Genomic DNA, 27,330 nt, shown 5'->3' with positions numbered 1-27,330 from the left:
TTCTAGTTCAGATAGAGACCGGCCCTTTTGTCTACACAGTGGTGGCCTGATACCGACTTTGGTCGCTTAACCCCTAGTACAATCTAGGCCTTTCTTTTCTCCTCAGGTAGTGACTGGCCCTTTTGTTTACACAGTGGTGGCCTGTTACCGACTTTGGCCGCTCAACCCCTAGAACAATCTAGGCCTTTCTTCTCGCCCAGGTCAACTTCGTTACAATATACAATCAATTGGCGGAGAAAGGAATAGCTCAGTGTTTAGCGTATATTGGATTTAACACGGAGATCCCGGACTTCAAAATCTAGCTGCTGGCCCTAAGTAACGAGTGAACAATGTCCGGAGGCTGGTAGTGCCCTTAAAAAAGCTCCGGGTGCCTATACTCTCAGATGTTGACGCGCGTTTAATTAAACTAATGGCTTCAAAATGGATTCAATAATAATATAAAGGGTATTTATTTACTATTTTGGGTATTTTCTGGCTCCTACAGGACCCCTATACAAAATAAATGTACCGATACAATAATCTGGTTCGTGATAGATTACAAAAGAAATCTAGCCGGAGATTAGTTTATCCTGGTAACCCCTGAGTTCAGAACGAAAGGATGGGAATATGTTTTTGGATACTCAACAGCAAATATGAGGTAGAATATTTAATCTAAGGAGGCTTTTACGAAAGGAGAGAGTTTTGCGCATTGATGTTGTTTATATCTTCAGCATGTTAGCAAAGTACATATTCCTTGCGGGGCAAGAAAGAGTCCGATGAATTTGGAGTGTATGGTCTAAGAAGGATGCAGACAATGATATGAGCGGTATGGCTTGGATGACACCAAGGTGGTATCTACCTAGAAAACCATCGTTTTTCCCATGTATAACCCATGTATAGATTTAGAAACATTTCAGCGAGCCTCAGTCCATACATCAATCACAACTGAAGAATTCAATACAAACATTATTTGCTAACAGATGTCTTATTTATCTTGTTACAGCCGGTACAGCCGAGTGCATTCTAGAAGGTCCAAGATTCCTCTTAGAACCGCCACCCTGGTTGGAATATACCAATTCCAGCGGGGCGATACTATCATGTTCTGCAAGAGGCAATCCACAGCCAACTATCACCTGGTTAGATCAGATGGACAAATTAGTTACCCACATGCGGGGAGTCAGGTGAGTACATTTCTTCTCCTCCAAAAATATTTTGATGATCTATCCTAAAATATTTTGTTGTTTAATAATTAATTTCAGCAATTGATGGATTATTAACTGTTTTTTTGTAAGAATATTAAGCTAATGTTGACCAGAAAATCTTCTAAATTTCTGTACAAGGGGATTAGCTGAGGGGGTTCCGCGTTCTGGATCCTCCTCATGCGGAGATACCAGGTCAAATCAGGATGGTAAAGCAAAAAGGAGTCTGTCAGTGCACTGAAAAAAGAGCTCCAGATGCCCATAACCATAGATATTGACAAATTAAAATAAATAAATCATCTGTTCATTGATTAGATTAGGAATTGTCATTCTGCAAGAGTACATCCTGGCTGCCGTCTTCAGTGTGTACTCTTCTTCAGTTTTGCCAGCCGCCTGAGACCTGTGATTTCTTTCTCCAAACCTACCCTATCCACTAAGCTTGCGACCAACTTGATCGAACTGTCTTTCCTATTTTTACAGCTTCCTTTTTAAAACTACCCTACTATTTACTGATTCCTTAACCATCCTGTCGGTTTTCCTCGAGGATTTCTCCAGACACCATATCCACTTCACTCCATCTAAAGTGGAGTTCAAAGACGTATTGGCCAACTTCATATTTTCCACTGTTCTTGAGTGACGCCACTTTAATTTTTTTTTCTAAAATCATTACTTTTTTCGTTCAAATAAAACAACTCGTCTCTTTGCCAACGTTTCGACAAAGAGACGAGTTGTTTTATTTGACCGATTCTTCGCAAATCTTCCATCCTAAGTTTAACAATTTGCGGTCACGAAAAACTATATATTCATTGGTGTTATCTTCAAGTTATTATTCTTCCTATATTCACAAGAAATGGAATGGGCAAAATTTGCTTTAAATCATCCTCTTAAAGGACAAAACTTTAGTTTTAGGCTAAGAAATTCATTGATTTTTCACAGATTTCTTCTTACAGCATAGATCTAGCCGTTAAGAAATAGTTTGAAATAGTTTTTATGTTAACTTCCCCATAAAAGTCAATTCAAACAAAAGCATGAAAACTTATTTAAACAAAAAATCATTACGATGCAATATTTATTCTCACGAGGAACAAAATGAAAATTGTTCAATTTAAATTTGTGAAAAGTTGGTATAAAAAAAAAAGAAAAACAAGAAAAACAAGTAGAAAGTGTTTTGCAGAACGTTTGCACATAAATTTCCTTTACAGTGCACACTGCATTGCAATATATAAAAGCCTGGAATGTATTCTTTAGTATCATTGTAATTCAGTAAATAGATGGCTGGATGTGCAAAGAAAGCTGTAAACATTATGTTGCCAGTAATATATTTCCTCCCATAAAGTTCAATTATTCCTGACAGTTTCCTTCTATAATATAGATACTTCCTCTTCCCGGCCGATGGTATAAAATAATCATTGAAATAAAAACATACAAAAAAAAAAGTATCTACTTAGCTAAATTACCATTGTCACCTTAGGTATTCTGAGTTTTGGGACAATGGATCTTAAACTGAGATCTGTTTTGAGTATGATTAGAAGATAATTAACCAGTTAACCGTTTTATGACGAAGGTATTGAAGATGAGGTCTTTCTAGTTTGGGTACCTGATCATTCAGGACACAAGGGAAACGAAGTGGCAGATTTATTGGCCGGGGAAGGCTCTGCGGGGCACTTCGTTGGCCCGGAGCCCTGTTTTGTGGTTTCGAAATGTGTTAAGTCTGCGGCCATTAACTTATGGGTGCAGAGTAGGGCTCAGGAGTGGTGGCTTGCCAGCACTGGGCAGAGACAGGCGAAGGAGTTCATTAGAGGCTATTCGCCAAGGCTGACTGCAGAATTAATCCGTCAAGGCCCGCGTGGGGCTGTAAGGATAATTGTAGGACTATTAACAGGGCCACTGCAGGCTCAGAAAACACATGCATCGCATGGGCCTTCGCAGATGGCTAGCCTTTGTAGGTTCTGTCAAGAAGAGGAGGAGAAAACGGCACTGCACGTGTTTTGTCAGTGTGAGAGGCTTGTCTAGTGCTAAGGATGTTACTTCTTGGGGGAGAGAAAAACCAAGGCCTGAGCAGCTTTACCCAGGAGCCACTCTCCAGAATTAAGAGTCTGATTAAGCGGACGGGACTGGAGGGTGAGCTCTAAAGTCGGGGAGCCACAATAGATCCAAAGGGGTCGCGGTGGCGTAGGCCTCGGAGGCCGCCCTAATTTAATCTAATCTAATCTAATGCAATGACAAAGATACTCGTCATGAAAAAAGTGTAAAACTTTGTGCTATGACAGAGTATATTCGTCATGCGTTTTACGTTAGTGACCATCGGCAGTTAATTTTGCAATTTTAGTTAAAACTAAAATAGTATATTCGTCAATTTATTTTTGATATTTTTTGGTTCCTATTTATGTTAATATAAATAAATGTACATGAAATAAATAACGGGGAAAAAAATATAAAAGTCATTTCATTACAACCCCAATTTTATATCAAAAACATTCTGTGGGTTTGACGAATGTATTCGTCATCGCTTATTTTTTGTACGACGCACGAAGGGGACACATTTTCCAACCAGGTCGAAACAGTTAACTGGTTAATGAGAATGTCAGGTAGACATCATTAACCTGGGTGAGACAGCACGCAATTCACGTTAGCAATGTGAGAAGACTGGCTTTTTGGCTTCCATCGAACCTATTCAAGAGCCCTTGAACCCTTCTGGTTGTCTTCGTAGGGCTTTGATGAAACGGTCTTGTTGTAAGTCCTGGGGAGCAAAATTTGAGTCCTGATGGCATTATCCCTTCCACTGGCTTAATATATTGATGCTCCGCTACATGATTACTTAATCAACGCCACAAAGAGTTATGGTAGAGCTGTTAACTGGACCCAGTTACCCAGTCGCCCTCTTTGCTCTGGCTGTGTGCGGAACTTTGTAGAGGTGTGCCCCGTTTATTCTAAAATTAGATTTCTCGACTTTGGAAGGTCAAATGTCTCCCTACCGGAGATTGTGGTATCTGGTAATCTTAACGAACTTTCTAGGTTTATTCAGTGCACTGGGCGATTGAGATCGCCTTGCTGCCTAGTGTCCTGTTACTTACTTTATTAGTTTATTGTATTGGCATCTGGCAATTTTTAGCCGCATTTGTTGTTCTAAAGCCCCGGTATCTCTTATGAGATGAGGGGTGGGCGGGGAACAATTGGCTTTTTGGATTGCCTGCGTTCCTTCCCCTTTTTTGGTGGAACCGCCCTTTTTAATACAATCTACAATCTACAAGACTTTAGGCGGTTGATGGGATGGTTGCAGTAACGAGGTAGAAGTCCACTATCTTTCTGTGTTCAGCTATTGTGAGATTCCTGAAACCGGAGAGAGCGACTGTCAGGTGGCTTTTGGAGGTCTACTGTTTTTGAGCGTAGGCTTGCGTAAGAAATTTGAGGATTTGTTACTATTTATCTTCGTGAGTCACCGCAGTGTCTGTGTGCCGTTCGACTGTACTCTGTTGTAACAGAAACGACGGAAGTTGTGATCGAATTATCACAGTTGGAAGACGGAATAGGTTCTGTTTTCCAAGGCGATGCACCCTTAAAGGCTTCTTGTACCATCCCCTAGAAAAATCTAGTAGTTGAAGCCTAGTTAAGACTCTTCTGAGAGCCAGTTACTACTGGGAAAATTGTGTACCTTGTGAAGGGTGTCCTGGATAGAGAAATGAAGAAGTTAAAGTGAAGATTCTACCTTAGAAATTGGAATCCCTGAATAGATTTTGAAGTAATGTTTTTGATCTTTATTTATTTAATAGTTCTGTGAACGGAAACAAACTGTTACCACGCTCGTAACTATGCCAAACCCTTCCTCTCGAATCAGCTTCAACTATTTCCGCGAACCAGTGATCCTCTCTGCAGAATTAGTTTTGGTATTCAAATATTCCGTAGATACAAAATATCTGTCGCTATAGACAAACCATCTACAGTACATGTGTTACACTAGAGCAAAACAGGAAGTTAGTTAAACAGGAAGGCTGGCAATCATCGCACTAAGCTCGCAAAACTAACGGAAAGAGGAAATATAGTTTATTTTCCAGAAATACTACAACCACTGTTGACTGCTTGCCAAATCCCCTTCACCGATCTCTAGGGCCACTTGAATCCACGATAAGTAGTTTAAGAGGCAGATTTCTTTTTTTTTCCATGAAATTTTCTCACTTAAATATTTATTCAAGTGGCCTGAAGTGAGAAAGTAAGAGGTGGGAGAAAAAAAAGGAAAATAGCTTTTCACACACTGTTCGGTCGTGACTAACTTCCGACTCCCGCGGCTCAGTCTCGCGCCCGCGCGCGTACTAATGTACGCATCCGCCTTAATTTCCTGCTATCACTATCGCCAATTACTAAGTCTTATTTTTTATTCAATAATTTTCAGTATATTAAAATCTTAGTTTCCGTTTCTTATGCCAAATGCGTCACTACCTATCACTTCTATTTCCTTTATTTGTTTTTTCTATTCTAAGCCCTTTGCCCCACTACTTCCTTTAGGACCGTGTGGTCACCTTTCGAGCCTACACAGTTCTCTGCGGTACCGCGCTATTTACGCTTCTGTGCTTCTGTGCTAATACGCTTATATTCAACGCTTCACTCATCGCTTCACGCCTATCATTTTTCATCTGCATCTAGTGCCCTTAGTACGCTATTACTTTCATACTTCCGCTGACACCTAACAGTACGCATCATCCGCATCTAAACGCCTCTCCCGAATATCGCTTCACGCATATTCCACCGCTTATAGTGCACTTATTGCACTATTCCCCCTTTACTCTTCCGCTTACCTCATTTCCACTTCCGCTACGCTTCTCTGAGCCTGAGCCCAAATATTGCCTCCCTTTCTCAGAGCTCAACACACACACACACACACACACATTTACATAAACATATATACACGCTTCCGCTCCACAGCTTCCTTTCCTCTCATCGCTTCTCAGGCAGATTATCAACATACCTCACGCACATCGCTCCTTGCAAAGGGTAAGTACCTTCCCCTTTCTCTTTTATTTCTCTTTATTTTTTCTATTCTTCTTTGTCTACTATTATTTCGTACAGCGCCCACTTGGGCATTTGGGTGTAGGCGTACTCGAGCACCTACACACACGATTAGAGATTTACAAATTCTATTGTTTATGACTTTTCTTTTTGTATTCATTTTCATGATTATATGTAAGGATGTAATTGGAAAATTCTATTTCTAAGTGGTGGAAACATTTATTATCTAGTTAAATTTTCCCAATTGAGTTTTTTTTACCGGAAATAACATATTGCGAGGCCCCCCCGCAAAGTAATTTTTTAGAAAATGATCCACGGATTTGTGTGGGTGATTGTAAAACACCACACATTTCAAAAACAAAAAATTACTACTCCCTAGCGTCAATAAACTTCCCTTTGTTCCAACCCAACGTAGTTTCTTCTATCTTTTTAAGGTGGGGCTTAACGTCCAACTACCATTTACTAGGTGTCGTGGACGGAGGTGAATAGCAAACTTACTTTACTATTTCTCATTTAACCATTAAATAAAATCCAAGACCTAAAGACCGGGAATCGAACCCAGTACCACAATGCATATTAGCTTTGCAGGTCATCCAGCCCAACGTCCTTTCCAAGATACCTGGAAGATAGCTCTGCTTTATCACTCTCAACCGTAAGCTGAAGAGCTGTAAAGATTTGTGTATTAACTGAGACTCGATTTTAGGGACAAGTTGTCAGATCTCTCTCTCTCTAAAATAATTAACTGATTAAACTTTTGTGCCAGAGGGACTTAAAACAAATTTTTTTTTAAGGGAGCCCTAAAACGCCCCTCAAAAAAACGGATCCTCGAGATAGGAATTTTGGTTCAAATTCATTTAAAAATTGTAGCGTTTCTTGCAGAGAAAAAAGAGAACACTTTCAGATAATATCCATATCTGCAAGAATTTCAGCCATAATCTTAAAGTTTCTCCACTTCCCTACTTTTGCTTTGCAGGACGTTTTAGGGAACTTAGCCAATTTTCCTTTTACATTTACAGGGAAGAAAATAAATAAAATGAGAGAATGTTATAAATATATATATATATATAGAAACAGGAAACCATCAAATAAAGTTTTGAGATGATTGTGGAAGCTAGCCCTTAAAAACCGGATATTATATCGTATCACTTCCGGATGATATGAAATGAAACTAAATTTGGCCAATAGGCGATTAGCCTTGGGCAATGATGTTATGACTCCTACCCTCCTTAACACTTGCACCCACCCTAACCTTATAAACCTTCTAAACAACTTCCACCTCCTTAGCCGATGACAGTGTTCCTGCCCGGGCCATCCCCCACCAGTTCATTGGCCTCTAGCCATCCCTCAGAATGGAGGAGAAGACTGAAGAAAGCTCTCCCTTTTTGCTCCGTTTATCTGATGATTACTTTTTATTTAAAAAGTAAAACTTTACTACGTTCATTCTGAAGTACTTTTAGCACAAATTTTCCTCCTTCTCTTCTTCCTTCATCTCCTTCTTCCTTATTTATGACATCCATTTTATGGCAGTTACAGTAAATTTCCAACTTATTATCTCCTAACATTTTTATCCATATGTAGGTCTGTTATATTGTGATAATATCCTGTGTAATTTACGTTAAACTGTTATAATGTCAAAGCTCGTAACATTAAAGACTGTCAATAAAAATTCGACAGTAAACAACTTCTACAGGAAATGACTTTTATATTACTTGTAATCTCTAGAAATAAACTTTTATCCTTAACTCTTCAAGTTAAATATGGTTTTTTTGTTGTTATTCTGGAGGGGCAATCCGATCTCTTGGTGCCATGTAAGGAGTATAAGATGCTCTATCCTCTCGGCTGCTGTAAACCCTCTTGTAGTTACTTTATATATGCGTAATACTGAAGGTTCTAGTTGGACCTGAATCGCATTGTTTTATAAAAATCTCTCTTTCTCTCCTCTTCCGCCCCTTCCTACAAATCCCAGGCTTGTTAGGGATTTGGAGCTTACACATTGCCGTTGACTTTATTCGTCATGGCATGTTTATTGAATTCCTAACCGGTATTGAACTTTTAGAAGTAGATCAATATTTTTGGAGTACGGTAAAGTAGGGTGAGATGGCCACCATTTTATTTGGAGGGTGCCTGCAAATTTTTGGTAAGGGCTAGGCTTACTTTATTATTATTTTTGGAAACCTCATTCGCTCACAAACATAAGATAAGGGAAAACTTTCAGAAAAAATACTGAGGGAAACATTTTTTTATTCTTACAAAAAAAAAAAAATAGCAGTTGGCCATCTATTCCCACAGGGTTGGGTGAGTTGGCCAATCTAACTTGGGAGAGATGGCCACATATTGCAAATGAAATTGCACTAGTAAAACTTAAAAATAACAGAAAACAATAAATGGTTACTTAATATTTACTTATTATTCTTCTTTTTAAATGCGCTTTTACTACAATTTTGGCAAGCGTATGCAAAAGAAGAGCAATTTTCATGGAACCACTTCCGGCATATTATGCATTCCAACCAATCTTTTTTTTCTGGTCTTGTTGTAGCTTTCCCCATATCCTGTACATTCAGTTTCATCGATTTCTAAAATGGCATTTCTTACCACTTCAAATCGATTACTGTTTCGCCGTTTTCATCGGAACTTGGGGAAGGTGAGCCTTTTTCTTTTTCGGACAATCCTTTCTTTCAGAGATTGTCTCTTTGGGGATGGTATTTCTTGTTGGTTTGGATTTCTTTGCAACTCTGTTTTTCACAACAGTAATGTGCTCGAGAGAAGTTAATAAAGTGACAACATACTTGACTCGTTTTCTTGCAGAGACGACAGTTTGGGTGTGGGGTTAATACGATCTCAAATTTTCTTCAGTATAATTTCCGCGGTTTCCAGTTCAATTATGTTAGCTGTTACACACTATTGAAACCTCTATACACGCGTACTGCGTCGGATAAAAATCATGGATATTACCCAACATTGAGGACGGACCTTACCAAATTTTCAAGAATATTTGTTTTCTTTTTCAACTTTTTCTAATTATGCAAATCTTGAAAAATCTCTAATCTTTTTTTGCTCCATGTCCTTTCGAGATACCCGGAAGCTGAGCGCAACAATATATTCCTCTGAGTAGTAACCTGAACGGAAGTAATTGTATGACAATTTAAAGAACAGCAGCCCTATTGTCGAGAAAAATTACGAAAACTGCGCGCCAAAAACAGAAATGCACCTCCCGTTGTTGGTTTTTTGGCCTTACCTCCTAGAACAGGAATCGATCGCTAAATTACAACACTCTATCTCTACGATATGCAAGAGAATTGTAAAAAAAAAAATACAAAAGGATCCCCATTGTTATAAAAAGTTCAAATAAACCATAAATTGTGTACATAACATTTTATGTATTGTATAATAAACATACATTATCCGGTTGGATGTATTTTATGAATGAATAGATGGTTTTATAGCTGTGTAACATAGAGATGATATAATAATTTATTGGCATCCATAGTTGAATACATGGTGGCAGAGTGTATGTTGTATGTATGTAAGTTAGCCATGAACTATGTACTCTCTTGTTGCTGTTGTTTCACTTATAAACAATGGCAATATATGATTCTCTTTTGTATGTATTATTATTACATGAGTTCAGAATATTTATGCACCATTGATATATGCAATAAGCACATATATATAGAAGGAATGCACATATTGAACTCGCTCTACATGAGAAATTGAAAAATACTTTTTCTTATTCCCTCAGTTGACCCCACTTCCTGCTCTATTGATCTTCACCGGAACTCGAAGATAAACGACAATATTTTATTTCGTTTTATTAATTTGTTCTGCTTAAAAATCTGTATATCTATAATCGAACTGTCTATAATCGAACCCATATCGATAAGCATAATGTAACCTCCACAAATACTGCACCAACCACCGATGAAAGCGCTCATTCTTGCGGAAACGTTAAGCAATTAAAATTCAAAACCACTTTTTTCAAGGCCTACACACTAACACACCAATTTTCAATAAATTAAATTTATTTATTATAATGGAATAGATTAATACAGCCTTGGCGGCGGGGAAAAAAAAGCTGGAAAAATTCCAGCTTCTAAAAAAAATGCTTAATTTAATTCGTGACTGTAATTAAAATTTATTTTTATTACAGTCATAAAAAGAAAAAAATAGTAAATAAAATAACTGTAGAAAGGGCATAATAAAGGAAAACAATAAAGAATTTATTTTCCCTTTTTAGTACCTTATCTCTTCTGGGTTCTTTTGTTCAGTTAAATTTATATTCAGGTGAATCCTATGTTTTATTATTAAATGCGGGAACAGGTATTAGTTAATTACTTTTATGGACGTGTAGTAGATAAAGTTAGACTAGATTCTGTGCGGTTGGCTAGCAAATCTATAAACACAACTGCATGACCTATGGTCGACTAGTGAGTATCAAAAAATTAGGCCATCTAGCCATGGCTAGATAGACTTGCGTGAAATTTTGTAGCTCGACTTAAAAGAAGGGTTGTGCGTCAAAAAATTTCACAAGAAAGCTTGCAGAAGATTGGATTTTCCTCCTGATAAAATCTTCAAGGTTGCCTCAAAAGTCGTTATTATCTGTTTGTAGGGAAAAACCGAAGCTGTACGTAATCTAAAGTTCTACTGAACTGTGGCTACTCTAAAGACAAAAACAATAGCATCAGCTAATAGCAATAGAAATAGCTAAGGTCTAGGGCATAGTACAGATCCTATCTTCAGGAATTACCTGTAAAAAGTCAATTCTGAAATTTTTGACACGATAAAGAAGGGATTAGTTCATTGGTTAGCGTATACTGGATTCCCAGGCCGAGTTCCCGGGTTCGTATCCAGCTTCTGGCCTCTCTTCTCTTCCTAGGAACTTCTTACAGATCAATGTCTGGGCGACAACACTGTCCAGAGACCAGCGGTCCACTGTAAAGAGCTTCGTGTGCCAATGACTTCAGATGTTGACGCGCCTCAAAATAAAAATAAAAAAAAATGGGCCCAATATTGGTACTCCCAAGAGGAAGTAAAATTCGTCAAGCAATAGATGGCGTCATGAACATATCGCGTATCTAGCTACCAAATCAGCCTGTTTAATTCTGTAGTATGCTTTCAATTCCAGATCTAATGGAATCTATTACCGAGAGAACCTTTTTACCAAACGGCTGTTTACTTCTTACTTTTTATCATTTATTTCTATGATGATCTCTACAGTTTAAATGTATGAACATTAATAAAACGTTTTACGACGGAAAAAATTTTAAGGCACTTCCGGAGAATGGCTGGTTCTAATACACACGAACCTCTCAATGACGGTCACTGGCGGGGGAAAGCAAAGTGGCCGCTGTTTGGAGGTGGTCGTTAGAAGGAGGTAGGCAAGTTTCATAATGAAAAAATATGTTTTTTTTTTCCAAACATCTATTTAAAAATTGTTTATTATTAATAGATTTAAAAACGTGCATAATTGCATGATATGCATCAAGTTTTTCTTAATTATCCAAAAATTTATCAAAAAACTACATATTATTGACTTTATTAATAACTTTTATAATAATCATCACATTTATTCATAACAATAATTATTTTTTGGTAAAATTAACATCTTACTACCATCTATTATTAGAAAAATAGAACAAATCTTTCGGCAAGTTGACGATGGCTCGATTTGGTTTTTGCAAAATCTTCCAACACATTTATTTTCTCTTCTAGAGTTAACCACTTTCGTTTGGGAGACATATCGGAAAAAATAATATTGTTCGTCCCCAAAGTTATATTGAAAAATGATTAAAATAGTACAAGATGTATGGAGCTTATATAGGGAAACTTTAGGAAAAAACCAGAAAAAAAAAACAAAAACTTGAGAGGGGATAATTATTTTGATCACCGCGTCAAACGAACTTTTAATAATAAGGTGGTCGTTGGTAGGAGGTGAAACATATAATCCGTTCTCCAAAATCAATGTCCGCGGTCGTTATGTAGAGTGTCCGTTAGACGGAGGTTCTTTTATATAGAAAGTGTATAGGGGTAAAACGGGGAAATCCAAAAATCTGGTCCGTAAATGGAGGTGGCCGCTAGTGTGAGTGTCATTTATGGGAGGCTCGACTGTAAATCTATCGTATAAATTTCTTCATTTCCGTTCCGAAATTTGGATGTTTACGAAATTTCTTATTAAGTAAACCTCATTGCTTTTAAATTTAATAGAAAATTAAGTAGTAAGGATCGTTATCAGAATTCAAACCCTTTTCAAACCCTTATTCTGTATCCGTAAATGAAGTACTTTTTTGGTAATAGTACACACGAACACACTGACAGAGTGGGAAGATAGAGGGCGTAGAACATTTATTTACCGGGCCTGGAAATCTAGTTTTCTTCAGTGAACTTTTCCATTGGTTTTCTTCCACTTTCACGAGGAAAAAGGTTTTCCTCACTAATATTTCTTTATTTCCCTTTGAAGCCTACACACCAGTTTTACAGACTGACAGACTGCTTGTTAAACTAAGGGCATGCTTACACGCCTCAAATAAAGTTATGTATAGATCTCTTTCTCCCTATTTCTCCTTAAACTGAAGAAGGAAAAAAAATCCTTCTTTTTCCTTTCGTTCTCTCTGAGATTTCCTCTCAAGAGGAAAATGGGTGGTGGGGGGATAGAAGTATCTTCGACTTGGTCCTTCTGTTGTTCAACCGACCTTTTATCCATTTTCATTGAAAATTTTTCCAATCTATTTAGTGGTAAATAACAGTTTTAAACTAAACTGAAATTTTAATTGAAAATGTACACGTACGAGTAAAGTGTTCTGTGCCACCTAAATATTATTCTTAACTTTTACTACTGGAAAATTTAATGTAATTTTGCAGTTTTCTTACTCAATCGCATTCAGGGCATTGCATTCGCTCAATGAGGATTCATTCTTGCACTCTGTTCACGACGTTACTCTACTCGTCATTCAGTTCAGTCAATTCTTGTACAAGGGTTAAACTTGGTAGGGCTCAGAACAATAGAAGCTGCCCAAGAGTATATAAGGACACTTATTCAGCCGTTGCATTCACTCGCTGAGGATTCATTCTTACACTCTCTTCACGACCTTACTCTACTCGTCATTCAGTTCAGTCAATTCTTGTACAAGGGTTAAACCTGATAGGGCTCAGAACAATAGAAGCTGCCCAAGAGTATATTAGGGCACTCAATCGCATTCAGCCATTGCATTCACTCCCTGGGAATCATTCTTACACTCTCTTCACGACGTTACTCTACTCCGTCATTCATTTTAGCCCAATTCTTTTAGAAATAGTTTGTATTTAGTTTACCCCTGTTAGTTGCTGTAATTTACGCTCGTTCCTAAGTTAGTGTTAATGCTAGCCATTCTACTCTTAGTCAATAATATAATCTTCTATTCTATTTAGCTCTTCAGCCTCCCTAATCTAATCCCAATATTCCTCTTGTATCTATAAATCTCCTTGTAGTGGCTGTACTCATCTACATCAACCTTCACAGCTAACAAAACCTCCCTAATAATTCCACAGCATACTTTTGCATCCAATCTCTTTTGTTAAATACTGAAATTCTGTTCTTATCTAATATCGTACTTAGCTATGATTACCCGAAAATTTGTTGCCTCATAATCTCTTTCGGAATATCCACTTGGCTTTGGTGGTTTGGCTTTTCTTTGGAAGAAAAGGGATTAATGATCAAGATTTTATTAGGAAAAATTACGTGAATAAGCATTGCTAAAAGAAAAGTGGTTTCCCAAAATAAGTGGCAAAATTAGAAATAAAATTTCAAGAGTATTCAGTATTTATTCTACCAATTTCCCGACAACCTAGTTTGATTTTCCCATCTCAGTGATAACGGGGACAATTGTCTGTGCGTGAGAAAAAGTGACATACATAAAAATAAAAAGAAAAAAGTTGCTTTTGGCAAATTTAAATGCTGTAATTAAATTATCAAAGAAGTGAGAGTAGACTAGAGAGGCCCGCATGCTAGCCACTGAAGAATTGGCTATAGGAATACCCACTTTGGGCCCGCCTCTCCTATCAGATAGTGGGAATTTCCTGTTAGCGAAACATTTTGCTCCCCCGCCATTATCTCTCTCGCGCGCCTCTTTTTATGGGAAGGGGGCCCTAGGAAAAACCTTCTTCTTCTATTTCCACCGTCCCGCCTTTTAAGCGCCCTTTTGCACGCGGATATAAAAGGGCACCAACTCTGCCACCCCCTCCACTTACCACACTCTGTTAAAAGCAGAGTTTCCCGGGCCTCACACTCACTGTGATTTAATGGAAATTGAACTAAGATCTTCCCAGATACCAGCAGCTAAGGAAGAAAAACCCAGTCTTACCAGGGGTCAGGACACCGTGGAGTTGCAAGAGTTAGTCGTCTCCCTTTTTCAGCTCCGGCTTTGAGTTTCTGTAAAAGATCTAGTCTGTTCTAGATCACCCTGTTTGAGGAGAGAGAGAGCGCTGAACTAGGGTTATTTCTTGAGGTTGTCACAGGGACGAAGTTGTTGAACCCCTAACAACCCATCTTGGTGGTGCCATCCACAAACTCCAGAGGGGCTCCACCTCTCTCTGTCTGCCATGCAAAAATCTATTCTCTGTCTCTCTCCCTCACTTTTCCTTTTAAAGTGTCCTCCTCTTTTGCTCCTTACTCTCCCATACTCATTTGGGGCTGTAGTCTAGAACTGGAAGCCCAGTATATACTAGTAACCCATTTAACTATATCATTCTCTGGAACCACTTAACATTCTTTATCAATTCCATGACTCACTTTATTTTTTTATAAAGTAGACTTGCTGAAAATATAACTAGCCTAAAGGATGTACTGGAGAAATAAGCCAGCCTTCCAGATTATCAAAAGAGGAAAGAAGAATTGGTTACCAAAACCCAAACAAAAAATCTACTGGACTCGTTCTAGTGAATGGTTAGCCTAATTACTATTTTATTTTATTTTTCCTAACTTATGGCTCATTTTGGAAACTAAGTTCACACCGAAAGTATCTGTTATTTGGTCCTCTAAGTACGAAAAATGGGTTTCTACAAGTACCTCTATATTTTAATAAATTACAATAATCACAAAAAACACCAACAACTCAAAAAGACAATTTTTTTCAAAGCTAAAACACCAGACAGAAAAGGACAAACAATCAAATCTTATATACACGAAATTGAATGTAAAGACTGTCACAAAAAATATATAGACGAAACATCACAGTATTTAAAAAAAAGACTGTACCAACACTCTTACGACAGAAAACTAAAAAAGAACACCACAGCACTTTCCTCACACAGCACACAGAAAATCATCACACTTTCGATTTCCCAAACACAAAGATACTTAAATCAGAAACCAACACACCAAAAAAAGGAAAGAGCTAGAAATGATATATACATATCTAAGACAGAAAACAGTCTAAATTTCAAAACAGACACGAACAATTTAAACAACATACGAGGGTCGTTTGTAAAGTCCGTGCAAAAATAAAAACTACTTAATTTTTTGGGGTAAACCTTTTTTATTTTTCAACATAGTCTCCTTTTAGGCTTATACACTTCGTCCAACGCTGCTCTAGTTTGTTGATCCCTTCCGAATAATAGGATTTGTCCAAGTCTGAAAAATAGCCATTCGTTTCTGCAATCACCTCCTCGTTTGAATAAAATCTTTTTCCCGCCAGCCATTTCTTCATATTGGGTAACAAATAGTAGTCCGAGGGAGCCAAGTCTGGAGAATAAGGGGGATGTGAAACGAGTTGGAACCCTATTTCCATTAATTTTGCGACCACAACTGCTGAGGTGTGAGCTGGTGCGTTGTCGTGATGGAAAAGGACTTTTTTGTGGGCCAATCGTGGGCGTTTTTCTTGCAGCTCGGTTTTCAAACGGTCCAATAACGATGAATAATATGCACCTGTAATAGTTTTACCCTTTTCCAGATAGTCGATGAGGATTATTCCTTGCGAATCCCAAAAGACAGTCGCCTTAATCTTTCCGGCCAAAGGAACGGTCTTCGCCTTCTTTGGCGCAGATTCCCCCTTGGTAACCCATTGTTTAGATTGTTCTTTGGTCTCAGGAGTGTAGTGATGTATCCATGTTTCATCCACAGTGACGAAACGACGCTTAAAGTCCTGCGGATTCTTCTGGAACAGCTGCAAACCGTCCTTGCAACACTTCACACGATTTCGTTTTTGGTCAAGCGTGAGCAATCGCGGCACCCATCTTGCGGATAGCTTTGTCATGTCCAAATGTTGATGCAAAATATTATTGTACCCGTTCATTCGAGATGCCCACAGCACTAGCAATCTCACGCACCTTCACTCTTCTGTCATCCATCACCATATCATGGATTTTATCAATGATTTCTGGAGTAGTAACCTCAACAGGGCGTCCAGAACGTTCAGCGTCACTTGTGCCCATATGGCCACTCTGAAAATTTTGAAACCACTTATAAACTGTTCTAATCGAAGGTGCAGAGTCACCATAATGTTTATCAAGCTTCTCTTTAGTCTTCTGAGGCGTTTTGCCTTTCATAAAGTAGTGTTTAATCAACACACGAAATTCTTTTTCGTCCATTTTTTGAAAGTCACTCGACTTCCTCGATTCAAACGAATGCCAAACACAAAGAAATAGACCGATCTGGCTGAAACTTGGTGTGTGTTCTTCCAAGAGATGCTACTAACTAAACATAACCTCGATACGCGCCAGTGGTGCTATCTCTCTGACTTTGCACGGACTTTTCAAACGACCCTCGTACTTGGGCAATTGGCAACACTGACAACCTAACACATATCACACACAGACCGATCACACTCAGTCCATGAACAGACAAGACAGAAGACACACCAACCCTCTAATGTAAAAATATTACTTTGTTAACTAGGTAAATAGTTTTTTTGTAAATTTCGTTATATTATACATATTCATTTTAATAGAATCATTGTTAACGATCTGTAAATATGTTCCACAGCCCTGAAGATGACCTGGTCCCTAGGTCGAAAGCTCGGCATAATAAATTTTATAATGACTGAAACTGGCAGTTATTTTTTCATTTTATCAATAAATTACCTTTTTCATTTAAAAATTTCTCTGTTTAAAAAATTTTTCTTACGAAAAAGGGATATTTTTCCGGAAATGGCTTTATCGATTTCAAGAGGTATCTATTACGGAAAATTTAGTACCAAATTATCGATTTAATATTAATAATTATTAAATGTTTTTAGTATAATAAATTTAAATTTTGTACACTGTGAAAGGTTCAGTTTTCTGTGCTGTTTTGGTAAGTCTTGTAAATCTCATAGTCAAATGTGACTGTGCTTTGTTTAATCCAATCCCATCAAGTGACATGGACCAAAGTGGATAATTTAATCAATAGCTTACATGAAATCAATTACATTAATCATAATTAATGTAACCCAGTTCAAGGCAGGACCTACCTAAACAATCATAACTGCGAATATCACTGTGTGAAAAACGCTTAGATACTGCATTTAATGTGAACGTAGGAATGAAAAATCCGTTTTCCGTTCTGTGGTCTACTTTGCCCGTTATTCAGATAAGCAGATACTGAACACAGTTTCTAAAAGAACGTTGAAAGCAGTGAATTCTCGTGACATTATTCTTGAGATTTGTGCTAGAATGTTGTTGGAGATTGGAGGCCAAGGATATCTTGCTGTTCTGGACGCCCAGTAGTGTTTCTAGGCCCTAGTTTGTGACAAATGAACCACCTCTCTTCTGATCATTAGTTCCAAATCTGATCTTTGTACAGAATTCTGTCTGGCTTCCAGATATGGACAGCCTCCAGCATTAATCCTTTTATACCAAATTCGGTGAGTAACTTAAAATACTGATTGGCGACTAGAGGACGGATTGTAAGAAGATTATGTGCATGCTACGGTCATCTCTTAGACTATCATTAGATCACTTACTGTGAATTGTGGTTTTAGGAGGCATGGGATTGATTCCAGATCCATGGTTTTGTTGGGATAAGGATGGGGAAAAAAATCTTTCCATCTACAGGAAATGAGGTACAGGATATTCGATGCGACTCATTGTATCACTAGAGTGCATGGATAAAACATGTGTTTTTGCTTCGTTCCTTACAAAGTATTAAGGGATGATACGAGACTTAAGATTTGTAGTGGGGAACATGCTTTTAATTCCTTCCGTTTCAATGCATCCTTGTGTCAAAATCTAAAAACCCGCAGTAATAATGTGGGTATAGATCGACCAATTTAAGGCAACCCGTTGTAACGTACTTAATATTTCAGGATGTGATAAGCAACAGTGTTAAGGTATTAGTAGTAAAAGTCTAGGACCGAATTTTTTGTCCTAGAGTCATGCCTAATGTTGCTGTTATCTTGACGTGAAGGAAGAATCGAGACAAATCTCGATCTCGGTCTCGGTCGCTCAAATCTCGACGAGGCCGAGACGAGATTTGAGCGACCGAGACCGAGCCCGAGATCGAGACAAGACACTCGTCATACGAGACCAAGGCGAGATTTGCATAAAGTCTCGCCTTGTCTCAGTCTCGTGCAGCACTAGTTAGCTGTAGGGCCCAAAGGGTATTTGGGTTGTTAAAAAGGCCATTGAACTTAGAACCCTTCCTAAAGACAAACAATAGTTGTAAATCTCTCAAATCTTATTATTGGGGGCAGCTTCTTTTTCCCGTATTTGTAATAAATAAAGGGCCCTAAACGTTTAGTAAAAGCTCCATGTTTGAATTACATGGAACCAAGAGAAAGTGTTTCGCTAAAATAATGAAGGTTAATTAAAAAAAAAAGAAGCATTTAAATTCTGGGAAGGAATCCAGGAAAGGACTAACTTTAAACGAGATACCAGGAGTCCCTTCCCAATATAGTTTTTCCTGCCCTTTTTTCTTTTTTATAAAACCAACTTGATTATTCCTTTCTAGCTCATCTAGTCCTTATATAACCGGATTTTAAATGAGCAGGTTGGGAGAATTCAGGCTAGCGCTCACGTACAGATCTGACTCCTGATTTTTCTCCACAATACTCCTCATCAAAATTACTACCCTTAATACCTGCCCTACAGCGGTCCAGACTTTTCTTCTTTATTTTATTTTATTTTTTTGTTTTTCCTAGTTTATTTTCCGGTTGAGCTTAAACTTTATCCAATTCTCTGTTGTTTATTTTTTTTCCTTTTTCTATTACTTTTTCACTCACTCTCCTCTTGAAAAGGAAGTACTGTAATCGTGCAAATTCTCTTATTTTTTTCACCAGAAATATCTGTTTTCAAATTCACTAAATAGGAAAAAGTAGTTTTTACTGAAAGTATATCAGGCGGACACTCATGGTCAGAATAACTCAAAAGGGAATATCGATCTCATTTAAATTTAATATTTGGTTTTGATTTTTTTCAACCACCAGGGGTTGTCCATAATAATGTTTTTGTCAAAATCAGTGCATGGAAAGTGCTCCAGCATTTGCCAATTTTTTTTCTAGAAAAAATTCCTTTTGGAAGACTTTCAGAGGTAGCTGGAAGTTACGCTTCCCTCACTAAAATGCCAATTTAGTATAATTTACGGACTTAATGCTTATACTCGTATAATACCTGCATTAATCAGAATTAAATGATTAGCTGAAATTCTTCAATTAAAAAAAATGGCTTGACCGATTGTAAATTTTCCGTAGGTTTTTCCCTGTTTTTTTGCGATTTTCTTAAAAACCACTTCAGCGGAATTCCTTAAACTTGGAATGCTTACTATCCAACTGAGGAGATTTCAGTTTTTCCTAGAGGGCATTTTGAGAACATTGATTTTTTTTTGTTTTTTAGAAGCATTCGGTAAATTTTAGTAAAAGCAAGTCGTGTAAGTCGGCGGAAGTCGTGTTCAAATTCCCCACCAATTGGGTTAAAAAGGTGTAGGAGATCAATTTTGGAGATCGAGTTTTTATTAGACACATCCGTTTTCGAGCTGCTCTGAGAACAAAATGTACATTTTTGAAAATAATTTTAATGTATATGGTGCGGTGTGTGATTTTTTAAAATGGCAAATTTCACAATAACTTACTTTATATTTCGTTTAGCTATCATAATTCCAAAACCGGAAGTAACCATTTAATAATCGACTTTTCCCGTTTTTTTAAAATGTGTTTTTGTTTTTTTCAAAAATGGCTTCAATCGTTTCCTGCCATTTTTGATATACAAATAGAGATCTAGGCGCCACAGTAGCTATTAGTAGTATAGGCTAGACCCGCAAAGCTAAGATGTATTGTTGGTTAGTGGATTCGATTCCTAGTCTAAACCTTGGATTTTATTTAATGATTTTAATCTTGTAAGGCGCCCCATTAGCTGAGCGGTTATAGGCTAGACCCGCAAAGCTAAGATGTATTGTTGGTTTAGTGGGTTCGATTTCTAGTCTAAACCTTGGATTTTATTTAATGGTTTTAATATTGTAAGGCGCCCCGTTAGCTGAGCGGTTATAGGCTAGACCCGCAATGCTAAGATGTACTGCTGGTTTAGCGGGTTCGATTCCCCCAGTCTAGGGGCTTGGAATTCTTTTAATGGTTCTAATATGAGGAATTTATAGTAAAGTATGTTTACGAGTATGTTTGCTAGTCGCTTCCGTCCACGTTATCTAATTAATTAGTAAAGCGCGCCTTAAAAAAAAAAAATAGGCAATTACTTTGCTTTACAGAGATCTACGTATAACTTAATTAGTTTCAAGAAGAATTCGATTAAAGGCATTTCAAGGAAGTATGATGGTTAGGCTTCCTTCTCCATCTAAAGCCCAAACTTTTCCAGCATTGTGGGTTAGTGAAATAGCCTTGGTCCTAGACGGCCTAGTTCATAGAAATGAGGATCATCTATTTCCCAAAGCAAGACTTGGTTATTCTTGGTAGTTTTATGGCTACTTGTGAGATTTTACAAAGCCAAGTGGAGGTTGGATTTTGAAGCCCTTGCAGGTAGGTAGGGGGGACAGAAGTTTTGTTTTCTTTGCCGGCGTTTGTAAAGCAAAAAATAAAATTTCCCTATAAGTTCACTTTACTAAGTTAAATCGGTTTATTAAGATTTAGTTTAAATTTTGCCCAATTGTGTAGATGGACTAAAGTTACTTAAATGAAATATTACTATAGTTTACACACCTCACACTTTACACACTGCTCATATTTTGCACACACCGTTACCTGCTGGTCGTGTGTATTTGATATTCTAGTAAGAAGTCTGTTGTAAGCTCCATTTTCATAAACAACTAATATTTCATTGAAACTTTACAAAGTATACTTAATTACATTAAGTATTTGAAGCAGTGTGCGGGTGTCAGAGTTTGCTATTTAAATCAACAGAGAGCACTCCAAACAACTGCCCCCACCTGGTACGCAAACTTTATTACAATAAATTAAAGTTTTGCTACAAATTTTGTTAATGATACTTGGCACCAAGCAGCTAGCACTCTCAATTCATTTCTAAAAACTTTGTGGATATCATGTTTCCGGTTGAAAGTTGTAATCAAGTGAGAACTTACTTCCTGCAGGTTTTAGTTACGATTTTTGGATGTAAAATAGGTGTTTTCTATTGTTTTTTTTTTTGTTTTTTTTTTTTTTTTTTGACGGGGATAAAGTGCTGTAACCATTTTATCCAGGAACTTGACGCATCCCAACTTAGACACGATCGCGGCGCTTAATGAGCGGGAAGAAATTTTTATCTTAATTTTTTCTACTTCATTAAATATCTTTAAATCAATTTCATTAGAATTTCTAAGATTGACCATCATGAAATTTCACGGATAGTCTCTAGACAGCATTTTATTTAAACAACTTATATTTGTGTATTCAATTTTGGTTTATTAATATCTTACAGTTTTTTTAAAATATGATAGACTTGAAATCATTAATTCTCCACTTTTCGACGCTTTTAGCATGATGACGTCGGTTCATTAGTTTGCATTAGCTCTAATAGGAGCGCTCCCTTCTTTCTCATCTATCATTGAATCTCTGTAGGTGGCATTTATTAATTATGACTTCACTGCAAAAATCTTGATATCTTAACGGCGCAGATTTTCTGAATATTAATTTACGTACATCCAGCTGAATTATTTGCTGAAATATTTTAGCGAAATCTGTGGCCCTCTCTAGATTTTTTTTCTTATTCGAATTATTATTAGGTATTATGAAGGTTAAATTCTCTTTAAACTCTAGTGTTTCCTTTTTGGGAAATAATTATATAATATTGGGTATTTATATAACATTTTAAGTGTATATATACTACATGTAATACATGCTATATACTATGTATTATACAGGGTGAACCAGTAAGTATTGTCTATATGCCTACTGTGTGTAGTACATCTAAAATGGAGTTCAATGACTTATTGGCCAACTTCATATTTTCCACTGTTCTTGAGTGACGTCACTTTAATTTTTTTTTCTAAAATCATTACTTTTTTCCAATAAAAATGTTATTACTCAGAAAGTTTTAGTCCGAATTCGATTCTGATGACACGGTTAGAAAGACAGATAAATTTCCTGAAAATTGATACCATTTTGAAGCATAAGTTATTCTCCAAACTGCCTCAATCTTCTTCCGAATACTGTGAAAATAAAAGTAATCGAAATTTTTAAGAAAACTCATTAGGCCCTTACGTGAACATTATCATACCTAAGTTGTTTAAACATTATATTTCTATTTGCGATAAAATACTCAGAACCGGAAACAGTATTCTTCTTCTCAAAAGATTTCACTCATTTTTTGGAACTTTACTCGAAAATGATAACTAGTATATAGTTTTACAAACTGTATAATGTTGTTAAGAATTATAGTTATGGTTCATAGTTTTTTTTGGGGGGGGGGACTTCAAAGAAACTTTTTTGAGTTAAAAACCTCGAGTAAGAAATAGTAGTACTGTAACTGGTTGCTCGAGAATTTCTTGATTCAATCTTGTTACTATTATTTCGTTAATAACCAAGTTTTGTTTGTTATGAAATTTAAATGATCTTTTCCTGTTTTCTGTTCCAGGTAAGCCGTAGTTCTTGCTATTCTTGGTGAAGGTAATATTTTAATATGTATTTAATTACAAATAGAAAATATTTAAAACGATACAAACACCAATACCTCATGGTCCACATTCCTTCTGAGGAGTTACATTTATATATTGCATTCCAGTTCATACATTTAAAGATCCAATATGCCCCCACATACACAATACTCGTACATGAGCATATATTGTCCGGGATAAGTATCTCCTAGGATTCAGAGTTGTGTTAGTTTGTAATTCTATTGAAGTAGGTAAAAATCTAAATATATTGTGCATTTGATTTTAATTTCACAATTACCAAATGCATTGAGAATATATACTTTATGTATTTCTGGAATTGTATTCGGTTTTTTTAAAGACATTTTTTCGACTTTATAATAAGTATTTACAACCAACTTCTTCGAAAAATATTTATAATTCTTACACAAAACATGTCCATGACTTTACGTTTTATTTATGAATGAAAAACCAATTTATATTTCAAATTTCTCAGCTAAGTTTTTAAAATACAGGGGGAAAAAATTATACTGAGTAAACAGAAATTGAATTACGTTTGAAGTTCATTTTTTTTATTTATCCTTTTAATGTAATTTACACCTGTACCACCAGGGTGCAATAGGTAAATGCGATAAGTGTATAAATAAATAACGTGAATGATAGTCATCCAGTGATGGCCGCCATTAGTCACCCAGTTGGTCACGGGGCCAACGGTGCCTCAGCCATCTTCGAGGATTGGAGGGTAGCCGTAGTTGGAAGACAAGTTTGCAGCTAAAGGGTTGGGATGAAGTGAGAGTTTTTAATGAAAGTTTTTATATCGAATTTTGGCAAGCTCGGAGATCGAGTGGAATTTGGAGATCTGTATCGTGTTGTGTGGTTGCTAACATAGAATGGAGCGTCTACTACGGTGAGAAGAGCTGTATAGAGTCGTAGTTTGTTCTGTAGTGAGAGTTTTGAGCGTTTGTCGAGTAGTCTGGCTAGAAGTTTGTATCGTTTGTTTAGTTCGGTACGTTTAAGTCTCGTATGGGGGTCCAAGGTAAGTCTCTTGTCTAGATACATTCCAAGGTACCGCACATGGTCGACTGGTAGGATAGGTGTATGATGTACGAGGGTCGTTTGAAAAGTCCTTGCAAAAATAAAAACTACTTAATTTTTTGGGGTAAACCTTTTTTATTTTTCAACATAGTCTCCTTTTAGGCTTATACACTTCGTACAACGCTGCTCTAGTTTGTTGATCCCTTCCGAATAATAGTATTTAGACCATTCAGACTTGGAAAAATAGCCATTCGTTTCTGCAATCACCTCCTCGTTTGAATAAAATCTTTTTCCCGCCAGCCTTTTTTTCATATTGGGGAACAAATAGTAGTCTGAGGGAGCCAAGTCTGGAGAATAGGGGGGATGTGAAACGAGTTGGAACCCTATTTCCATTAATTTTGCCACCACAACTGCTGAGGTGTGAGCTGGTGCGTGTCGTGATGGAAAAGGACTTTTTGTGGGCCAATCGTGGGCGTTTTTCTTGCAGCTCGGTTTTTAAACGTTCCAATAACGATGAATAATATGCACCTGTAATAGTTTTACCCTTTTCCAGATAGTCGATGAGGATTGTTCCTTGCGAATCCCAAAAGACAGTCGCCATAATCTTTCCGGCCGAAGGAACGGTCTTCGCCTTTTTTGGCGCAGATTCCCCCTTGGTAACCCATTGTTTAGATTGTTCTTTGGTCTCAGGAGTGTAATGATGTATCCATGTTTCATCCACAGTGACGAAACGACGCTTAAAGTCCTGCGGATTCTTCTGGAACAGCTGCAAACCATCCTTACACGATTTCGTTTTTGGTCAAGCGTGAGCAATCGCGGCACCCATCTTGCGGATAGCTTTGTCATGTCCAAATGTTGATGCAAAATATTATGAACCCGTTCATTCGAGATGCCCACAGCACTAGCAATCTCACGCACCTTCACTCTTCTGTCATCCATCACCATATCATGGATTTTATCAATGATTTCTGGAGTAGTAACCTCGACAGGGCGTCCAGAACGTTCAGCGTCACTTGTGCCCATATGGCCACTCCGAAAATTTTGAAACCACTTATAAACTTTTCTAATCGAAGGTGCAGAGTCACCATAATGTTTATCAAGCTTCTCTTTAGTCTCCTGAGGCGTTTTGCCTTTCATAAAGTAGTGTTTAATCAACACACGAAATTCTTTTTCGTCCATTTTTTGAAAATCACTCGACTTCCTCGATTCAAACGAATGCCAAACACAAAGAAATAGACCGATCTGCCTGAAACTTGGTGTGTGTTCTTCCAAGAGATGCTACTAACTAAACATAACCTCGATACGCGCCAGTAGTGCTATCTCTCTTGACTTTGCACGGACTTTTCAAACGACCCTCGTAAGAAGACAGGTGGTGGAGTTTGACGTTTGAGTGTGAAGACTATGTATTTAGACTTAGTTGGGTTAATTTTTATACGCCAGTTTTCTTACCAAGGTTCTATTGAGTGAAGGTGGGACTGTAGTGAGCGTACTGCGAAGATAGGGAAGATCATTTAAGAAAGATCTTTCAAGCAGTGAAACTAAAAGAAACAAACACCGCCATTGTAGAACTGGAAAATGTGACGTACTTGCTGGGAAAATCTCTTCCGTTTGAAATAAAAGAGAAGAAAATATAGATAAACTTAAATCTATATTCATAAAAACCAAAAAAACATGACAATATTCTTAGAGAGAGAGTGAAGCAATCTCCTTAATAATAGTATAAGAATTTACTGGGAATGATGAGATTACTTTCTTCTTTTCTGGGATCCCAGAGTTGTTTAGATTATATCCCATAACCCTCCCCCCCCCTCAGCAAAACCACAAATCTTAAAAATAGTAAACAAAATTCAATTGTTTTTGTAACATTTATTTATTTTATCATCCCCTCTCCTCGCAAGAAATGAGTGGGTGGTAGGGATAGCTGGGAAAAACTTAGAAAACAAGATTAATGTTTTCACATTTTTTTTTTGAGGGGGATGCATAAAAACCTGTTTCCATTATCCATTTCTCCCAGGGGAGTGGCGTCCCAATGTTTTTGCACATAAATATCGGGTTCTTCTTGCTTTACGGTTTTTATTGTACATTGTGTTTTTTAACAAGCAAAAAAACAATATTGCTTCGGAAAAGCTTTGTTTTTCATCATGTGGAAATTCAGGATAATAATTTCCTTTTTTTTGTTTACTTCATTGTATTAAGTAAGGGAAGTATTATTGCGTTTTGAGTTGTTTTTACTCATTGGTTCAGCGTAGCCCTAAAGATCATGATTATGCGTAGCCTTTCTTTTCTAGGTCATCTTTAAGCTTCAAGCTTACACGCATAATTGCTAAGAGCATAAACGGAAGACCTACAAATACATTCGCTTCACACATTCATCATTCTACTATATACTGCGAGGAAACATTCGTTTCCTTTCTATCACATAACGTGGACATATCATTATTACATGTTTGAAATCCTCCTCCTCATTGCAATCTACGGCAAAGAGGAGAGGACCTTTTGTTGATTCTGTGTAGATACGATCCGCACACCGCGTGGTTCGCTCTCAGCCTTGCTTATTGTCCGTAACAACCCATTTATTAGTGACAGTTCCCTTAAACCATGGTTGTCTAGGTATCTGATCTGCCATAGTTTTATAGAATCTACCTTTATCACCATTATTGTAATCTGTCTGCCATTTTTGTAGTGCTGCTTTTGCAATTATACCCTTGATATCGGTGTGTGGTAATTTATAATTAGCCATTTTCCCACTATTGGTGGCTTCCTTTGCAAGTGTATCAACAATTTCATTCTCTTTTATACCACAATGGGTTGTTACGACAATAAGCAGGCTGAGAGCGAACCACGCGGTGTGCGGATCGTATCTACACAGGATCAACAAAAGGTCCTCTCCTCTTTGCGTAGATTGCAATGAGGAGGAGGATTTCAAACATGTAATAATGATATGTCCACGTTATGTGGTAGAAAGGAAACGAATGTTTGACGATATATACAGGTATTTAGATGCACCATTTCGCTACGAAGACATTATATTCTCCACCAACATTTATGTGCTTAAGTCGATAGCAGAGCTAGCAATGAAATATGAATGTATTTAAAAGCTATAGCCGAATTAGAATGAATGGAAGAAAATGCTTAGAGAAGGAT

At 37.3% G+C, this 27,330-nt stretch overlaps 1 protein-coding gene across 8 annotated transcripts in view; it reads left to right on the top strand.

Moving 5' to 3' along the window:
* LOC141451733 (cell adhesion molecule Dscam2-like) overlaps positions 1 to 27,330 on the top strand; it is a 414,509-nt gene that overhangs the window by 307,950 nt on the left and 79,229 nt on the right. For all 8 annotated transcript variants that reach the window (XM_074123321.1, XM_074123319.1, XM_074123322.1 and 5 more), the window contains exon 3: positions 983 to 1,160. In XM_074123321.1, coding sequence (XP_073979422.1) covers positions 983 to 1,160 — 178 coding nt within the window. The remainder of the gene's footprint in view (positions 1 to 982; positions 1,161 to 27,330) is intronic.

The sequence above is a fragment of the Rhodnius prolixus genome, unplaced genomic scaffold (assembly GCF_049639745.1).
Source record: "Rhodnius prolixus isolate KJV_2025 unplaced genomic scaffold, Rpr scaffold_14, whole genome shotgun sequence".
Lineage (NCBI taxonomy): Eukaryota > Metazoa > Arthropoda > Insecta > Hemiptera > Reduviidae > Rhodnius > Rhodnius prolixus.
The sequence above is the reverse complement of the archived record's forward strand: the minus strand, read 5'-3'. Positions and strand labels throughout refer to the sequence as shown.